This window comes from Solanum stenotomum, chromosome 4 (genome assembly GCF_019186545.1).
Source record: "Solanum stenotomum isolate F172 chromosome 4, ASM1918654v1, whole genome shotgun sequence".
Classification (NCBI taxonomy): Eukaryota; Viridiplantae; Streptophyta; class Magnoliopsida; order Solanales; family Solanaceae; genus Solanum; species Solanum stenotomum.
In genome coordinates, this window is record NC_064285.1 from 50,430,060 (window position 1) to 50,450,634 (window position 20,575).

Below are 20,575 nucleotides of genomic sequence, written 5' to 3' on the forward strand. Positions count from 1 at the left end.
CTACGAACCTCAGTCGGAGTCATAGGTCTGGACCAAGTTTTTACGGCCCCAATCTTTTGTGTACCAACTGCAATGACTGCATATGATACAATATGGACTAAGAAAGCTACAGAGTTCAACCAGAACTCACACTTAGAAAACTTTGCATAAAGTTCTTGATCTCAAAGAACCTGAAGGACTGCTCGCAGATGATTTGCATGCTCAGCTTTTGAACGTGAATAAATTTCATCAATAAATACAATCACAACCAAGTCTAGATACTGCCTAAATATACTATTCATCAGGTCTATGAACACTGTTAGGGCATTAGTTAATCCAAAAGACATTACCAAGATCTCAAAGTGTCCATATCTGGTTCTAAAGGTTGTCTTTGGAATGTCTTTCTCCCGAACTCGTATTTGGTGGTACCCTAATCTTAAATCAATCTTTGAGAAACACTCAGCACCTTGTAACTGATCAAAAAAGTCATCGATCCTCGGAAGGGGATACTTATTATTTATAGTCACCTTATTCAGCTGTCGATAATCGATACACATTCTTAGTGAGCCATCTTTCTTCCTCACGAATAACACTGGCGCACCCCATAGTGAAGCACTAGGCCTGATAAAGCCTTTATCCAGAAAGTCTTTCAGCTGATCCTTCAACCCCTTTAGCTCAGCAGGAGTCATTCTATAAGGAGGAATATATATGGGTTGTGTACCTGGTAGCATATCGATAGCAAAATCAATTTCCCATTCTGGAGGGATACTAGAGAGCTCATCTGGAAATACATCTAGAAACTCATTAACTATCAAAATAGACTAAAAAGTCGATGGTTCTGCATCTATATCATGAACGCGAACAAGATGATAAATACAACCCTTAGTGATCATCCTCCTCACCTTAAGATAGAAAATAAACCTACCTTTTGGCGTTGCTGTATCGCCTTTCCATTCCCGAACCGCCTCTCCTGGAAAGTGGAATCTAATAATCTTTGTCCAGCACTCAACATTAGCATAACAAGACGCTAACCAGTCCATACCCATAATGACGTTGAAATCGACCATCTCTAACTCTACGAGATCTACAGAGGTCTGACAGTCGATAATTTCTACCGTGCAACCTCGATAGACCTTCCTGGCAACAATAGACTCACCAACTGGTGTATATACAATAAAGGTCTAATGACTCTGCTACTATACATAACTTCCCCGCAATAAATGAAGTAACATAAGACAGAGTAGATCCAGGATCTATCAAAGCATAAACAGAATGGGAGCAAACAATCAATGTACATGTCACAGCATCTAGTGATGACTCTGAGTCATATCGGCTGGCTAATGAATATGTACGGTTCTGTCCACTACCAGAACTAGATGTTCCCTCTCTGCCTCCACCTCTACCTCTACATGTTGAAGTTTGGGGTCCACGCCCTATAGGTTGTGTTGATGAGAAGAAACCTAGTACTGACCTGGTCGACTGACCTATACCACCCTAACCTATGGTCGGGGATTTTTCTCCACCCATGCACCTCTCGAAATTCATATTACCGCAAGTAGAGCAATGCGGCGGGGCTGTCCTAGCCTTGCCTAAACCCATCTGTTGTTGAGAGCCTGATGCTCGTGAACCCTCACCTGCGCCTGACTGTCCCTGATGATCAAATCGACTACCCTGGAACTGCTGTGGCGGAGGTCTAGGTGGCCTAATAGAATATCGAGGTCTGGGACCACCCTGAAAATCTCCATGTGAATCAGCGGCCTATCCCTCTTCTATCTCTCTCTCGACTCTTTTAGTCATATACTACAGATGTCGGCGATCATCTATGCTTTATGCAAAGTCCTGAATTCGCGAGATATCCATATTATCATTTAGTGCAGTGGTAGAACAAGCATCGATATAATCTTAGTCAAGCTCTCCCACAAATCTACGCACCATGTCATGCATCGTATCAACAAATGCTTGTGCATATCTAGCCAATGAATCAATCTCAGCCCGTACTCTCGATCACTCACGCTACCCTATCGGAGGTTCAGAAACTGGTCCACCCGGCCATCCCTAATCTCTCGAGGCAAATAGTGATCTATGAAAGCTTCTGTAAAGCTATCCCAAGTGGGTAGAGATGCATCTTTTCCCCTAGATCTCTCCCAACTTTCGTACCAAAATACTGCAACATCACGCAATCAAAATGCTGCTAACTCGACTGACTCAGTCGCTAAGGCATGCATGACCCTGAAGATCCTATGAAGCTGATCAACAAAGTGTTAAGGGTCCTCTCTGCGATCTGTCCCTGTAAACTGTGGAGGATTCAAAGCAAGAAATTCATGAACTCTCAAACTTTCGGGCCCTTCAGAAGGTCCGGCAACATCTGGCGCAACTGGATGGCGTTGTGCAACTACTAATTGTGCTAACATACATACTGCACTCCTGAAATCCTGATCAGATGGAATAGGAGAAACTAGATGTGGTACTATTGGTGGAGCCGTAAGTCCTGTAGCCCTCAGATGCTCTTGAAGAGGTGGAGAAGCTATAGGGGGCTGAGAAGATGTCTCCCCCTGGGTCTCACAATGGGCTACCTCAACCTGTGGTACCTTGCTGGTACCCTCGCCTACAGTTGTATCTAGCCCCTGGCTAGCTATGGTATGTCTGGTGTCATCCATCTCTATTTGCATACAAATATCAATTATAAGCCAGAAACCTCGACCCTTAAGACACCGCTCTATAGTACGAGGTGAGCAAAAGAAGGATAGCCATTCTTAAAAGCCCGGTAGCTTATTGCTTATCGAATATGGTGCACAACACATTTATAAACAAGACTCTACTAGACACGGCTTGCAGACTCCCAAGGATACGATGTTGCTCTGATACCAAGCTTGACACACCCCAAATTCAAGGGGCGCAACTAGCTCCTAATGATAGAACTCAGGCTCGAACCGACCCTGCTGAACTATTTGCTATTAGCGCATGGCAGCCACACGCAATCAACAAAACAAACACGTATATCTCAGCTTAAAATTAAGCCCTGAGCTGGCAAGGCCTTTGTCAACAGATCTATAAACGAAATAGCTAATCCCAAGAGTTCATATAAATAAATAGCCAACTAGCACAGAAGTCCTGATTGGGCGGTCGTGGCCACCATGATCTCTATACCAAAACTGAAAGTAGGTATATATCAAGACAGTACATCAAACAGCTCACAAGCTTCAGCAAACCAACAAACTAGACCATCATGGACATAACATAGTTATACACCCCACACACTAGTCTACAAGCCTCTAAGAGTAGTAAAGATTAGCGGGACAGTGCCCCAGCCTACCCATAAAAATATATACAACAAAAGCTAACAAACCTCCCAACTATGGCAGCTCCAGAGGAAAGAGGCTAGCCAATCGGATAGAAGTCAATCCTGCTGCTGAGAAGGTCTATTGGGTCGTATGTCGAGACCTGCATGCATGAATGTAGCGCCCCCAAGGCAATGGGGCGTCAGTACAAAATAATGTACAGAGTATGAAAGGCAATAGACTATGAGCAGGTATCCTAATATACTGGAATAATCCAATAAATATATCAAGGATAAGATAAGTGTACTGACCTGCTCCTAAATCTAAACTTATCAAAAATAATAAAAACAACAACCTAACCAAGCCTCCATAATCTCGGCAGGTACAAACAGAACACAAGACCACCTACTAAGGCCCCCATAAGCCTGAAATGTGACAATCAGTCTATATACCCCTATCGATAGTCCCCTAGCCCCGTAGGCAGTCGCATAGTCCTCTTAGGCATTAATATAGCCTCATAGGCAGCACATAGCTCTCTTAGGCATCAACATAGCTTATAGACAACTCATAGCCCTCTTAGACAACCATATGGCCCTGTAGGAAGCACATAGCCTTCTTAGGCGTCAATATTACCCTGTAGGCAACTCATAGTCCTTCTAGGCATCAATATAGCCCCGTAGGCAACTCATAGCCCTTCTAGGCATCAATATAGCCCCATAGGCAACTCATAGCCCTTTTAGGCATCCATATAGCCCGTAGGCAGAACATAGCCCTTCTAGGCATATATCACATTCCTGCAGCTAACTACAATAGCCCCAAGGGTAACAATAACAATCCAATCGCTAAAAGCGAGCAATTTAGTTATAAGCAACCTATAAAAATAGCTTCTAAGTCGTGTCCAACATAGAGACGCTACTAAATGAATAAGAATCCCGACAAGGGAGGATTATATCAATTCGAGCAGTCAACAATCAACAATAATGGCAACAAGTATAAAAAGGATAACAACCCAATTACATTGCGCCTAAGCTTTAAGGAAGCATGCCGTAAGTAGGGAATAGCCTTAACATACCTTTTTCGCTGAATTCACGTGGCCTAACGACTTTTACTAATAACTCTCTCGATACTACAACAAGGCAGGACCATAATCAACACACAAAAATAGAAGATACCACGACAATCCGATAAAAGATATGTATTTGCGTCGCAAATTGCTATTTGCTGCTTATAAAAGCTAGAGTCGATGAAAGAAGAGTCTTACCTCGATCGTAAGTTTGTAATACGCATCAAAACCTTCAAATATGTCCAAACCCTTGCTGTCCCAACACTATAGTGTGATATGCTATGAAATCGATAAAACAAAATATACCACAATGATGAGCCCAACGCGTAGAACAACTTTCGTCAAGGACTTAGGTCGAGAAAATCTATACTTTAATTGATCCTAGAAATGGGTTTCTCTAAATTTTTTTGTTTCTTAGCTAAAAAGATGAAGAAAAGGTCGAAGAAGGAGATATATATAAAGTTTTACCGACCTAGGGCCCCACCTCACATGCCTGCTTGCGCAGTCCCATGAAAACGCAAATATCTCTCTATTTTAAAGTCGTATGAACGAACGATTTGATGCGTTGGAAACTAGACTCATAGACCTTCAATTTAATAGGTGGTGGGCTTTATGTATCTTTATATATTGGGAGAAAATATCCAAGACATTTGACCCAAATTTCAGAGAAATCTTTAAAAAGGAACTTACGATAACTTTCGTCAACTTTTATTTTGCCACTTACCTAACTTCAAAACTTGAAATACAATAGTTGAACACTTAAAATATGACATACCACATCATTCTTAATTTATTACCCACCCTCCTTGTCTTTCCACGAATATACGAGTAATTTTATACATTTCAAAAAGGCGAGGTGTTACATAAATACTAAGTGATCTGTCTAATTGTGACAGAACGGGAAAAAAACACTAGTGAAATAAAATTAGTGATGTTTTGTGCCTGCAATAGATGTTTCTATGGATTAAACCTCCAAAAGAAGGCTTTGTGTTAACATTGTGTAATTTGAATTTTTGATGGTATACAATTTGAAAGCATGAGAAAAAAAATATGTGGAAAATAATTTCAAATAGTTGAAAAATATTTATGAGAACATATTTAAAATGTGGGGGGTTCTTTACTAGTGATAAAGACAAAATTAGACTTACTATCTAATTTAAATTTTAAAGTACAAGATATGAAATTTAATGACATTCTTGTATTATGTTAGACTTTTTTTTTAATCTCATGAGCCACCTAACTCATATATTAGACTCACAAAATTCTTGGATTATATTTGATATTGTTGTCATTGAGTCTCTCTTTACTAGTATATGATGTGACTAGTATAAAACTACAAAAAATTATATTACTCATTCAAAAGAATTATATTTTTTGACGAAAAAGTGTCACTTAAAATATTATGATTTTTCATGAAAAGATATGTCTATTAAAATAAATTTATTTTTATAGACATAAACATTGGTGAAAAGTGATATGTTATGTTTGTGTTGTAAAACAAACAGTTGGGTCATATTTCCCTTATTGGACCAATGAGACTATGGTTTTGGGTAATTCTAGAACAAATTGAATGTTATGAAAAGGTCTTTCGGAAATGGACATCCTGACTCTAAAACAATGTTTGTATTTGACAAAGTTAAAAAGTAAAGAATAAAATATTTGTAGGAAAAGGTTACCTCATGGAAGGTTTTTTCAATTCAGTGTTTATGTTTGTTCTTACTTGCTTGAATCAAATTGTCTGTGACATGAACGCTTAGCACATGTCAATTACAAAACCTTGCAAAAACTGATCAACTTAGAAGTTTTGCCTAACTTCTAGTGCAATAAATCAAAATGTCAAGTATGTGTTGTTGAAAGGAACTTTAATCCCTTAAAATTGATTTACACTGACATTTGTGATATGAAGTCAACACCATCTCGTGGTGGGAAAAAGTGTTTCATAAATTTTATTAACAACTGCACTAGATATCGTTATGTCTATTTGCTGAATGGTAAGGATGAAGCGATAGAAACATGTAGGCAATATAAAACTGAAGTTGAAAATATACTACATTCACCCCTGATTAATAATGCTTCAAATATTTATTTATTTTAAAATTCATCACTTTAAGTGATATAATTTGATATTGTTATTAATTTTCACTATGAAGAATTTTAAATGAAAAGATGAAAATTTTAATTTAAAAACACAGTACATAACATAATATATTATGAAATAAGAAAATAAAAATTAAATAAAAATAATAATATAATATTGAGGAGACTGAAGAAGATTATTTTCTTAGTGAGTAAAATATATAATTGGGTTGAAGTTGGTTGTCTGACAAAATAGAGAACCTATATTTAGAGAGTAAAATAAAGGATAGGGTTGGAAATACTCTGGGCTCTTCAACCACCTTCTATTTCACTCTCTATTGATCTATTCTCCATTTGGATTACTATTCACCCTCTATGTTTCACTTTTTGATTATTTTATTATAGAGAAAAAACATAAAATCACCACTAAAGTTGTCTCGGATTTTCAAAAAGATACCTTAACTTTACAAACGTTTTATTACCCAATAAAAGAATTAACTACCTTTGTAAATATACCATTTTGACTCATTTTCTCATCTATGGAGAGCACGTGATGGTCACCCCCTTTGACCCATTTTAATTAAATTTAAAAATTAATAAAAATAGGACAACCCAACCTGGATCTTAAGAAAAACACTTCCAACTCTTTTCTTTTTCATTTTTAGATCCTCTCTTCTTTTCCATTAAAATGTGCTTGACATTTTAACTAAATAAACAAGGGATTGAAGGTTAATAGGTTAGGATTTCATATTTATCTAGTATTTGATAAAAATCATATTATATTCTTCATGTATTTGTGATTTGTTGGGGAAACACATGTTTAGGGATATGATTTTTAGAGCTCCGACGACAATGAAAACTAATTTAACCATCCACCACTAGAAAAATAAAGATAGGTCAGGATCACTGTATCCAATTAATATTTCACCGGCGTTTTGTGTTTTTCTTTTCCAGATAAAATTGCAATTTACAGTAAGTTTGATAGTAAACTTGAAAAGTAAATTCTATTCAAATTTTGGGGAAGCTAGTGTCTTAATTAATGGTAGAATGGGGTCAGCATTGTTGTGGAAATTCGGTACAAAGATTCTAATTCCGATTTGCATCGTGTTCTCTCTTGTACAATGGTACCTTGTATTGTGAACTATCGTGTTCGTCTTTTTTTTGGATGAAATTGCATGTTACAGTGAGTTTGATAGCAGATTTGAAGAGTAAACTCTATTGAAAATTTGGGGAAGATTATGTATTTAAAGATTTAATTAAGTAATAGAGAAATTAATTGAAACATGACGTTTTTAATTGGTTTTGGAAAGTAAATTGACACATTCACGCGTTTTTATTTGCATGTTCACAAACATTGGGGGAAAATGGGTCAGAATGGTCTATTTACAAAGATATTTAATACTTTTATGTTAATATTTCTAATTAACATATTGTAAATCATATAAGACCATTAATTAAATCTCTAACATTCGTAATTATTTTTAATGTAATATACCATTTTAAGAAATATATTAGTCAATATATACTACTCCCTCTGTCCCATTTTATGTGGCACCATTTCCTATTTGGTCAGTCCCAAAAAGAATGTCACATTTCCTTATATGGTAAGTTTATAAAGGTACAATTCCTCTTTTATCCTTGTTGGCCCCACTTAATTTTAAAATAATACTCCAATACATTTATGAGGAGAGAGAAAAAAGAGTCTACTTTTTAAAGGGCAATTTGGTAAACATTTCAAAGTCTTCATTTATTTCTTAAACTCCGTGCCTGGTCAAATGTTGCCACATAAAATGGGACGGAGGGAGTACTTTCATAGCGAATTAATAATATTTCAACTTTTTTTAATTTTCATCACTTTAAATGTATAATTTAAAATTATTATTGTTATTCAGTATGAAAATTGCACAAAATTTAAATGATATGATGAAATTTTTAATTTAAAAATACAATATATAATATATTAATTTATATACAAGAATACAATACAATACATAACATAATAATTTTAAAAATAACAACAATAATTTAGTAATCCGCTACGTCATTTCCAAATTCACCAATATTTGGAAAAAAATAATGGGATGATCCAGAGAATTGTTGTGGTTGTAATTGTAGTTGTGGTGATTGATTTCTTTTTTTAACTATTCGTAATTGTTCTTGTCGCATGTATTCACATACAGATGGATCACTAATAGCTTCTAAACTTCTCCTTAAACATGTATTTTCTTCTCTATATTCATTGAGAATATTTTAGCTAGACATAAAAAAAAATATAATTAAGGAGAAAAATCCTCATTTGGAATTTCGTAATGCATTAATACAACATTTATGAGAGCAACGTAATAATTATGAAACTTGAGTAGTTATGTAATGTTTATATAATTATATTTCATTAATGACTTCACTTTTATTTGAACAATTGTCCATTAATATGTATAATATATAATATTTGTTTGCACTTTATGTTATTTAGAAATTTCGAATAAAATATAATGTTATATTAAATAAAAAATTGAAAAGAATAAAAGTTTAAATTATATGAAGATTATATAGAATTATTATTTGGGAAAAAAGATCTATATTATGAAATAAAAAATAAAAATGATATAGAAATAATAATAATATAATATTAAAGAGATAAAAAATTAAAATTGGTTGATTGTGTATACTGGAGTAAAACAGAGAAAATTTAGAGATTCTGTAAAATAGAAAATATGGTTGGAGGACCAAAGTTGGAAATGAATTTAGACGGAGCTGGCGAGAACATGTGTTTTAAAATAGAACATCAGAGAACGTCAGAACACTAAAAAGTCGAGAAGTTGGGAAAGAAAAGCCCCTAAATCAACTGATTGAGAGAGAGAGAGAGAGAGGGGTATGGAAGGTGAGGCAACTCGGGTGATGGTAGCGGTGAACGAGTCGACGATCAAGGGTTATCCACATGCTTCCATTAGCAGTAAAGGAGCATTCGAGTGGACTCTTAACAAGATTGTTCGTTCCAACACTTGTGGTTTCAAACTCCTCTTCCTCCATGTCCAAGTTCCCGATGAAGATGGTTTGCTTTCTGTTTTTCTCTCCATGGTTGTTGTTGTTTCTTAGTGTTTTGTATGTAATTTTATGGAATTCTTAGCTTTCCACTTTTTCACCATTAAGCCGCGAGTTCAGCAATGACCTAGCCGTTTTGTTGCATTTTTTTTACGACGGTCAGCTTTCGCACACCTTGATTAATTACATGGGACACCTCCAACCAACAATAGACAATAGGTAACTTTGCGAACCAAGGTTAGGACACATAGGAAGAATCACCTAGTGTTTTGTCTCCATTGAATTTTGAACCTCAGACCACTAGGCCACACCATTGGGTGCTTACTTTTGCATTGTTAAGAGGGGATAAGAAGGGTCAAATGGGAAGCAGTGGGCTAGGAATTTGTACTGGTCCTTCAAATTGTAGGGACATCTTATCACACAAGTTTTCTAGGATTTGTGCAAAACAGGGGCAAAGTGGCTTTTGTGATATAAGCCATTGAATAGAATGAGCAATGTGAATCACTAGTTCCATGTTAACCCAGTTTTAGTGTGGCCTTTGTGATCATTTTCTCATTTCTCTCTAGGTGAAAGAGATGTAAGATTCACTCTCTTATCACTTGCAGTGGCTAATGCCCTTTTCACTTAAAGGCTACCGTGCATACTTATTCATAGGATTAAGGGGGGGGGGGGGGGGGAAGCTGTTAAAACTTTAGGCTATTGTGGAAGAGGAAAGACGAAGTTTATTCTTCTCCTTGATAGGAACAAAAAAGGTTCAATACCAGCAAAGTTCAATTTTGTGTATTCCTTTTTCTTTTATATTTTGTACTTCTGATTGTATCATTTTGAGGTTAAATTTAAAATATGCGGAAATTTCAAGTTGCCTTGTTGCCTTGGGAAATCATTCTTGTGCTTTGGATTTAATTGGGCAAATGCAGTGGTCAGTTGTTTTTGGTTCTGGAGCATTTGCTTTAGCCATGTTTTTCTATGGGTTGCTATCTAATAAGAATAGGGTTACTTGAATAAACAAGAAAATACTGCAGAAGCTAAAATACAAAGAGTAAAGATAGAAATTGAAAGAAATGTGAAATTCAAGAGTAAAATCTCCAAATTTCAAGTTATAGTGCTAAGAACCCTAATGGATCTTAATATTCAAAATTATTAGATTAAAACTAATTATGATACTAATTCAATCAATTCAAGAACTTAGAATCAAAAGTGATCTAGACACCTATTTTGAAGAAATTAGAGACAATAAGTAGTATAATAAGAATAATTACCTTCTTTAATTTATTTTAATAGAAATCAAAGGTATCAAGTTAAGAATGCATCTTACCTCTTATAGAATCATTCTTATCAGGTTGTAAGATAAATCCATAGTTACTACACACAAAGGTGTAAAGATGAGACGCCTCTCAAATAATATTAATCATGTCCTTTTTGAAAATGACGAAATCCACCCTTATATAGAGAGAGAGAGGAAACCTATCCCAAATAGCTTGTGGTTCACATCCTAATTTTATGGAAATAATAACTAGGAAACTTTTAAACTAGGTATGAATTGCACTCAATTATGGGCTGAATTTTCATTTCTTTTGGGATCTATTCAGCCTCTTTTTGGGCGAGAAATTCAGTTCTTTGGGCAGAAATTTCAGCTCTTCTTTGTACTCCTTTTGGATCCCATATGCACTCCTCCTCTTGGGCTTCATATGGCCCAATCTTCTTCTTCTTGAATTCAGACTTGAACCATGAAATTCGTGTAGTACTTAATCCACTCTGTGCCCTGATTCTTGAATCATTATTGGGCTCATCTTTGGACACTTCTTCCACAATAAGCATTTTCTTGATTTCCCATTGAAGCCCGTCAATCTTTAATGGAGGTATGCCATGTGAATGCTATCGCCATCCTTACATACATGATGCATCTAACAGAATCCGAGTACCATCGGGCTTCAGAGTTCAGTGTGTAAATGTCATTCTGGTTTCAACGTTTTCTTGTTAATCTTGTATATTTGGAGAAATTTTATCAGTTTAAAGCAATTTGCTGTGTTTGGTTTATTCAGTAGCTTATATTATATCTTGTTGGTCATCTGATTACTAGGTTTTGAAGATATGGATAGCATATTTGCATCACCTGATGATTTCAAGGGCATGAAAAACAGGGACAAGATTAGAGGGCTCCATCTGCTGGAGTACTTTGTTAACCGCTGTCATGAAATTGGGGTACTGGGATTTCCTTCGATGAATCTTGGCATGAAAATTTAAGCCTAAATTACTAGCTAATATTTAAGCTTTACTGGTTGAGGGCACTATTTAAAGTTTGTTGCCCTCAAAATCTCTAAAGTATAAACACTTTAAAATTTACTGCATGTCACTTTATTTGTAGGTCCCTTGTGAAGCATGGATAAAGAAAGGTGATCCCAAGGAAGTCATCTGCCACGAAGTCAAACGTGTACAGCCAGATCTTCTTGTGGTTGGTTGCCGTGGTCTTGGTCCTTTTCAGAGGTATGCATAATTGTAGTAGCAGTTACATATTTTTTTAATTTTATTGTTATGTTTCTATGGGCATGGCCATCTTATTGAGTGTGTTTGCTCTCCACCTGGTCTCCCTAGCAAGAACATGCTTCTGGAAACATCATAAAGTATCTAATGGCCCAATTCGTGTTCTTTATCTTCTTCCACTTAACAACAGAATTAATGACCATTCAAAATTTTCATAAACAAAAAGATCTAGTGTTCATTTGTGCTTAGAAATGGAAGATTGCAGCAAGTAATATTCACATTAAACCATGTTTGAGGACAAATGGCAGTAGCCAATCAATCTCACTAAGCCCATGATTCCAACCACTACAGGTTCTATGCATAGTTAGAAACTCTTTAACACCCTTTTGGGTGGTTGTTACCAATCGTTTCGTACCGTATAGTTTTGTGGTATATTGTATTGTATGGTATTGTTTTGTTTTGTGGATAGAAAGTTGGGATTGATTATATCAGTTGGTGTGGTTTAAATTATTTTATGACTTGCCGTTGATAAATCTAAATCTACAGAATAGCTGTTTAGTAAAGCTTATCAGACCATTTCTTTTTTTATCCATTTATCACAAATAATGCCTTGTAAATGTATTAAGTCTTAAACTATGCAACTCCTAATGAAATTAATCAAAAATAAGTTAATGATATTAACAACAATAATAAGTGTGCACCTTGGTTTGGGCTTGGGACTTCCATGTTGGAGGTCTCAAGTTCGAAACCCCTTGCCAGCGAAAGCAACGGGTTTGCCTTCTGGGTCGAGCTCGTCGCACCGGGCTTGCCTAGTGCGGGTTACCTCTCCTATGTGGTTTGCGAGCTATTGCATAGGAGCGGGGGTTTTACCCTGTGCGCACCCAAAGGATAGCGGATGCGGGTTCCCTTGTCATCAAAAAAAAAAAAAAAGTGCGCGCCTTTAATATTTTGGATCATAAATAGTGTTTCCTAACAGCATGCATTCATGTAATCCTTTTTTTTTGTATAAGGTAGAGATTTAATTAAATAGTACCAAGATTGTACAGGAAAAGAAACAAAAACACCATAAAACAAAAAACAGCCTATTACACTCTTCTTCCTAGCATATCCAATAAATCCATATGCTGGTTCAAACTATCTATTGAACTACCTATATACCAGAATCACAAATTTTGTAAACATCTATCCATAATTCTAGAAACGTGAGTTTCTCAGCCCTTGCGTTCCTCTCTAGCCAAATTATCCATAAGATGCGTAGTGGAATAGTTCTCCATATCTACTTTTATCTCTTTTGGTATCACCTGTTGTTGCCAACCTTCCAGCATTACCCACATGCAATCATGTAATCCATAAAATGGTATTTTTCAATTTCTGTATAATATAAATAATGTTAGTTTTTTCAATTGCCTGAGGACATTGTGGTTGATAATAGATATTTGCATTTACCCCATGACATCAATCAGCATTAGACACAAGTCTGCATACAACAACATTAATTATGCCTCAGTCCCAAACAAGTCGCGTTTGTACAAATCTGCATGTTGGCAATTAAATATACAAGTTTTTGAGTACAAGCTTTTTTCCAAATTCATCTCCGTTACCATTTGTCGTATCTCACTCTCTGGAATGGGAAACATAGTTCCCATTGGCTAAATGATACATCCCACCTCAACAAGTCAGTCATGTCCTAAGGATGATCTTCTTTAGACTTTTTACTCCTATTGGAAGTCGGTGCGTCTGATTAGGCACTCAAGTATGTTCATTTGGAGTTGGTTGATCTTCCTCAAATTGCCGATATAGTTCTTGAGCCTTTTTCAAGGAGGCAGCGCCCATTTCTCTGGGTATGTTGTTGTTTTTCAAGGAGGCAGAATTCATAGAAACCATTTCATCTACCTCATGAATGGTCAATGATGAAGTTGATGAAATGGTTTTTGTGACCTTTGATGAGGTAGATAAATGGTCTTTATGAATGCTTCCCATTCCAAATGCCAAGGAATATGAGCTATTTCAGTAAGATCAATGAACTCCTTATGCACCTAAATCAAATGCCTATTCAAGATAATATTGTTTAAACTTTTTACTCCTATTAAGTTAGTGTCTCTGAATAGGCTTTTTTTTTATGACACCAACTTAATAGGAGTAAAAAGTTTAAACAACATTATCTTGGAGACATGGGTGCCTTGTTGAGAAGTGAGATCGATCACTTTGCCTCTTGCCTTTCAACTATGCCGCCTATTCTAGTAAGTGAGACTTGAAAAATGGAGGAGGAGATGATTTAGAGTCTAGTATGGTCCAAAAAACCTATACATTTATTTGTCAACATGCAGGACTTGTGTTGAACACTGTGTGGATATCCATGGAAAGAACACAAGTCTCTTTTATTGGCTTGATGTTAGTTGGCTATTGAATTAGACTAACATTATTTATCTCATACCTATTAATGATTTAATGGACAATATAAATGTTGCATTTCTAGTAAATCATTATGTTATGGATTGTATGAATGCACGTTGTTTGGAAAATTTACTTATGCCCTAACTAGAACATAAGCAGCTATTTAGTGAGAAGGAACACTACTGCTCCAATTTAGCTTCACTCACCGTGAAAATTTAAAAGGCATAAGGATATTAGGGTACACATTATCTCGAATGAAAAGATGAAAGTTGAGAGTGAGAGTGGGAGAGAGAAATCGGAGCAGAGAGATGAAAGTTGAGTTTGAAATCTGATTTTATTTTGAATTAATTTTTTCTTTTGCATTTTGGAAAAGTTTAACAACTTTTAAAAAATGTTGTTTCAGTCCACAATTAACTTACTAAAATTTCCAAGTGACCTTTGACCTTGGCTGGTCAAATGTGTCACCAATATTAATTTTGAGACTCCAAAGACACCCTCACCTCAATTTTCTCTAGTCACTTGGCCTTTATTATGTTAATACAGTAGTTGTCAATTTGCAATTAACAGACGCTAGCACCAATCCCCAATTTGATTACAAGCCTTTCAACAGACAAGTTTTTTCAGCTCTTTTCTGATGCTTTGGCATTTTCAGGAATGGAAAAAAGTTCTGATTGTTGAGTTGCAAGCAGAAAAGTAGTTGCAAAAAAAGTTGCAAATAGAAAGGCAAAAAAGATGCATTAATCAATAGGGCTTAAAACACCAGTCACTGAAATTCAAGCTAGTGATTACAAATTTAGAAATGATTAATCCTATAGAAAAAAGATTCATGGTTTCACAAAAAGTCCTATATAAAAAAGATTTCATTTCCAAAACAGAAACTTAAACTTCCCGAAAAAAGAAAAGAGAAATTGCTTATTTCTTCTTAAAGGAGAATTCTGAACACCCCAGTGTAGCACATAGTGATCAAATAAAGTGCACTTCTCATCGTGTAATTTTCCACTTGGCTTTAGCCTGCCCTGGGTCTCTGTAGTCCGTTTCCAGCACCCTATGATCTGGCTGCTCCTACCACCACCTGTTAAGAGGAAATGACAAGTATTTACAAGCATCCTGATCTCTCCAATTCTCCTCTGACATAGTTGATTGCCAGATCTAATTCATTTAATGGGATTACTAAGTTGTCTTAAAAGCTTCTGATAATCACCAATACATGGACTTCAGTGTATACCCTGATGATGTGGAAAGTTGATCATGAATCTTGTAGCCAAAAAGGCTTGAGCAAGGTCCTCAATTACATTAGCCTTCTCTCACTTTATCGGGAAAACTCGAATCCTTGCTCCCTGTGCACAACAGATAGTCCAAACATGTTCAACACCAATATTTTGCTGCTCTTGTGAGCGTTATATAGCCATGGCCTCCCTCCTTTTTTCCTTTTTTGAGAAACGGTGATGTGCATAATATGGCACCAACGAGGTACTGTCAAAAATATTTACAAGGTACCAGCAGAATATCCCTTCCAATTCTTAAAGGGATTGTAAGAGTTCAATCACTGCTTGAACATCATTTACAAAATGCTGGTTACACAAAAAATGAAACAAAAGTAAACAGATTCATCTTGATCCTTTATCTTCAAAACAGCTAGTGTTTCGCTCCGTCCAAACCGTCTACCATATGCGAGCTGGAGTGGTTTACCACCATTTCCTTTGATTGGAATTCTTGCCTCTCATGCTCCAACATTTCAGTAAGTCACAAGTACACCTCTAATGCTCCAACTTAGTCCAACCATGTTAAGAAAGAGTTGCTATAGCTGGTCCTTAAGTTGACAGTGCAAAAATAAATGATTGATACTCTCAGGCCTGTCTACACATAGATAACATCTAGAGCATAAGTGAAATCTGTTTTTTTGGAGTGTTTCCAATGTTAAACAAGCCTCTTGGGCTACCAACCAAGTGAAGAAGCCACTTTGTAAGGTGCATTTATTTTCCAGATTTGCTTCCATGGCCAAAGATTCCTTTGCTGCCCACCAGAATTTAGGTGAAAGTAACATGACTTTACTGTGAAGTTTCCCTTACTATGAATCGCTCCAAATCAGCTTCCTCACATTTGTTATTGTTCAGACCTTGACAAGACTCTAGTACTCCTAAAAAATCAGCAAGCCTTCCCATTTCCAGTCATTCAAGAGTCTACTATTGTAGAAATTCCAATGTCCATGTTTTCTGCTAGTAGCCAAACCTGTAAAGATCTACTCACTTAATCTACTTCGCAGGCTCCTATTACCCCAGCTTTGTCATGACTCATGATGAGTAATATGGAATCTGTTTGTCATTTTACTTTGCTTTTCAGAAAATAGGAGTAATGTGTTTTTTAAATAACTTCTACTTTGGGACAGTGCTTAATTGAGAGGTAAATATTTCCTTGCAGGGTTTTCGTGGGAACTGTAAGTGAGTTCTGCGTGAAGCATGCTGAATGTCCTGTTGTCACAATTAAGCGCAGTGCAGCTGAGACTCCTCAGGACCCAATAGATGACTAATTCATTTGGTGTATTTGACCACTTAATGATCAAAGATGCATACATATTGGTTGTCTGACTTGTGATGGTGTGGAAAGATTGTGGGGGATTTTCATTCAGGTGCTTCTAATATAGCCTATAGCTGCCTGCCTTGTGGGGTTTGTGTTCGTACATGATTGTTGAGTACATGTGTCTGAGCTTTGAGTGCTCCCCGTTACGCTTGGTATAGTGTTTGTATATTTCTCCATTTTTCTGATGAATATGTGTTGCCTAAACATCTGTATGTATGGTATGCTTTGCAATCGTAAAAGAATTTTCATCCTTGCACGTCTGGGAGAAAAACAAGGGTGTTTGGTGAGCGTATAAGCCTTTTCCGCATGTTCATGCGTTTGGTGAACACCAAAAGTGTTCCCTAACTTACGGTTGCATTTCGGGTGTGTTTTTCGGAATTATCCCTTCCCAAAACAAAATCCCGACTCTATTCCATTTTTGTCATTCATACTTTTCCATGTAAAGATACATTCTGATTTTTAAAAAATTGGGAAAAGGCATAGATTCCCTCATTAATTTGTTTTGAAAAGTCAGTTACATGCTTAAACTATCACGGTGACCTATTACACATCTTTACTATTCAAAAGTGAATTTATTACCACCATCAGACGTATAACACCACTCTCACATTATGTGGTGTATTACCCTCTCTGTCACGTCAGCGTCATGCCATAAATTATAATTTTTTATTTTATTTTTTGTATTAATTAACTTTTCTTTTATTCTAATTAATTATTTTAATTCTTTAATAATTATATCTTCTTCATCAGTAAATCCCACCCTTTTTCAATTCTCATTTCATCAAAAAATCATATCCAGCCCCACCTTCACTATTGATTTTGTTCTTCACCTCCACTATATCGCCTTCAATTCTTCTTCTTCTTTGTCACCCAACACCAAATATCACCACCACCATTATCAATATCGGTTTCTTCTTCTTCTTGACCACATTCAATTACCTGTTTTAATTTTTGCTGCCCGCCACCCATCACCACCAAACCCATAAAGTTGATATCACCACCAAACCCAAAATTTGGTTAACAACCAAAATTTCTTTAAGTCAAAAAACTGAAAAAGATAGAAACAATCAACCGAATTCTTTCTAGATAACATACAATTATTCACTAACAAACCTATGGGAATTAACCTAATTGCGAATCAAAAAAAATTGTGCTTTTAGATTGTGATAAGAAGAGGGGGAGGGGGAGGGGGAGGGGGCGGAGGAGGCGGAGGAGGCAATGGGTGGGATGTGATGAAGAAGAGGTGTGGGGATGGGGCTAGAAAAGAAGATTCTAACTTTTTTTTTAATTTAATTTTAAGCTGATGCGCCTATTTTTTATTTTTGTTTAACTTTTTTTTTTACTTTAATTTCAAACTGACGCGCGTATTTTTTTATTTTATTTTTTGCCACGTCAGTTTTAGGGGGTAAAAAATATCATTTTTGAGTAGTATAGGTGTGTAATAGATCACTATGATAGTTTAAACGTGTAATTGACTTTTCAAGACAAGTTCAAGAGGGAAGTTATGTCAGAGGGTATTTTAGTCATTAACATAAAAGTGTTCTATCACGTCTTACCACACACATCAACTATTAGTTACCAATTTTAGCACTTTTATCTAAATTTATAATTACTTATTGGTGATTTGCACAAAAGAGATTCTTGGACATTTATTTATATTGTTCCCAATTATGGCATTTGTGTGGGAATGATCTTAAAAAATGTGAACTAAAAATATTATTTAGTTGAAAGGTAGAGATGGAAGTTAGAGGGAACCAACACAGTTAAATTACGGCACATAAGTCATGACATTGGTATAACTTCGTGTGTAGGATTACTCAAATTATGTTCAATTTTGCGCCGCAGCTATAAAAAAAATGATCTGGTCCATTGGCTCTTTAGTGGGTGGTTAAGGCTATCTTAGTGTTGATGAACCCGATTTCGAATCTCATTGTTAACATGTCTTTGTTATATTTTTGTAAGTGATCTTGGTCTATTGGTTCCTAGACAAGAGGGAGTTGCTCGGATGGTAAGCACCCCTCACTTCCAACCCGAAGATTGCGAGTTCAATCACCAAAAAAGCAAAAAGGGGTGGGAGCTCCTAGGGAAGGTAAAAAAAATAAAAAAATAAAAAAGGTTTGTTTAGGAGGCAAGGCAATCTCGCAAAGGCAACAAAGGATATATTAGGGTTTATTTGCATAAATCCACAAACCACTTCTTCTTTCGTGGCTCTTAACTAGTAGGCAGTGCATTGTGCACAACTTCTCATTCCTTTATTTTTTATCCTTTGTTTAGTATTTTCTTCTTCTTTAAATTTAGTATCTACTATTGACTTCTAATTTTTGAAATTGAAATATTTGTTAAATATGTTATTACTATTGCTATTTATGTTATTTATATATGCAATTAAATATTTTAAGTTTTTATATTAATTGGCGCCTCGCCGCAAGGTGAGGCAGATCCTTGTCACCTTTTGCCGTCCAAGACACTGAGGTTTACCCACAGCTTCTGTCCATGAATCCTCTTTCGCTTGATTACAGGACTAGAGCAAATTGTCTCTTGTGCTACAGTCTTATATTTGTCAAAGAGCGGATTCTCTTGCATCGGATACAGGGCATGCCTCTGAGCCTATTGATCCTAGCAAGTCATGTCTCTCTCCTTCACTAAAAAATACAACCTATGATGATTCTCAATTCCTTTTTTTTGAAACTTCAGTAGGCTTAAACACTCTACACCTCGAACTTTGAAATTGTGGATTCAAGCCACTAAGAGAGCAAACATGTGGAAAGCTCCAGGAAGGGAGTAAAAGGGAGAAAAAAGAGAGGAAAAAATGCATTTCAAAATGGTGACAATAAATTGATTAGACTTCGTATTATATTTAAGGGAAACGACATAAGTACCTCTTTAAACTATGACCTAAATTTCAGGAACACACTTTTTCTTTAGAGGTCTTATTGTCCTTTTGAACTATTTTGAAGTGTAATAAATACACCATTTAGTGTTGAGGTGACATATAGAGTTCTCACTCTCTTGGAAGCAAGTGAGGCGAAAATATGAGAAAAATCTAATCAATATTGAAAATAGGTCAAGTTTTAATTGGACATTTTACAATAAGTTAGTACACATAATTATTAACATTAAAACTTATTTATATTTAATTGTTTTCCTTTCTTTTATTGTGAAATATTTATCTCCCTCTCCACTTTTTTTTTTCTCTTTCATTAATTTCTTATTTTTTTACTTTTAATTAATTTTTTAAAAAAATACGTGTATATTTTCAAAAAATAAATAATTTTAAAAAAATACCCTTTATTTTTAATATTTTAATTTTTTTGATGTTTTATTTGATTTCTTTCACTATTTTTGGTATCCGTCCAAAATTAACTTATTTTAAATACTAAACATTTGGAATTAAATTTGAAATCAAAGACAAAAGAAGAGAGAGAAAACAACTAAAGAAGGTAAAAAAAATGAATAAGAAATACAAAATTACGTGTCTTTGGGAAAATTTTAAATACAAGGCAAAGAAAAATTTATAAATTTGTATATTTAAGAAAGTTTTAAATAGAAGGCAAAGAAAACAAAATATACTTATTAACTTATTTTAATACAAGGTAAAGAAAATAGGGATAATGGATAAGATCCGCCCTAAACTATGACCAAAATCTCAGTGACACATTTTATCTTAATTTATGTCTTATTAACC

At 35.5% G+C, this 20,575-nt stretch overlaps 1 protein-coding gene across 1 annotated transcript; it reads left to right on the forward strand.

The window, feature by feature from the left end:
* The first annotated feature begins 9,157 nt into the window (after positions 1–9,157).
* On the forward strand, positions 9,158–17,054 carry LOC125863027 (universal stress protein A-like protein). Its single transcript, XM_049543165.1, has 4 exons — positions 9,158–9,448; positions 11,519–11,640; positions 11,804–11,922; positions 16,732–17,054. The coding sequence occupies exons 1-4, from the start codon at positions 9,271–9,273 to the stop codon at positions 16,838–16,840; spliced, it is 528 nt and encodes a 175-aa protein (XP_049399122.1). The 5' UTR covers positions 9,158–9,270; the 3' UTR covers positions 16,841–17,054.
* The last annotated feature ends 3,521 nt before the right edge of the window (positions 17,055–20,575 follow it).

Coding starts and splice junctions, on each gene's coding strand:
- LOC125863027 (XM_049543165.1), top strand. CDS start 9,271: ATGGAAGGTGAGGCAACTCGGGTGATGGTAGCGGTGAACGAGTCGACG. Junction 9,449..11,518: donor CCAAGTTCCCGATGAAGATG/GTTTGCTTTCTG, acceptor TCTGATTACTAG/GTTTTGAAGATATGGATAGC. Junction 11,923..16,731: donor GGTCTTGGTCCTTTTCAGAG/GTATGCATAATT, acceptor ATTTCCTTGCAG/GGTTTTCGTGGGAACTGTAA.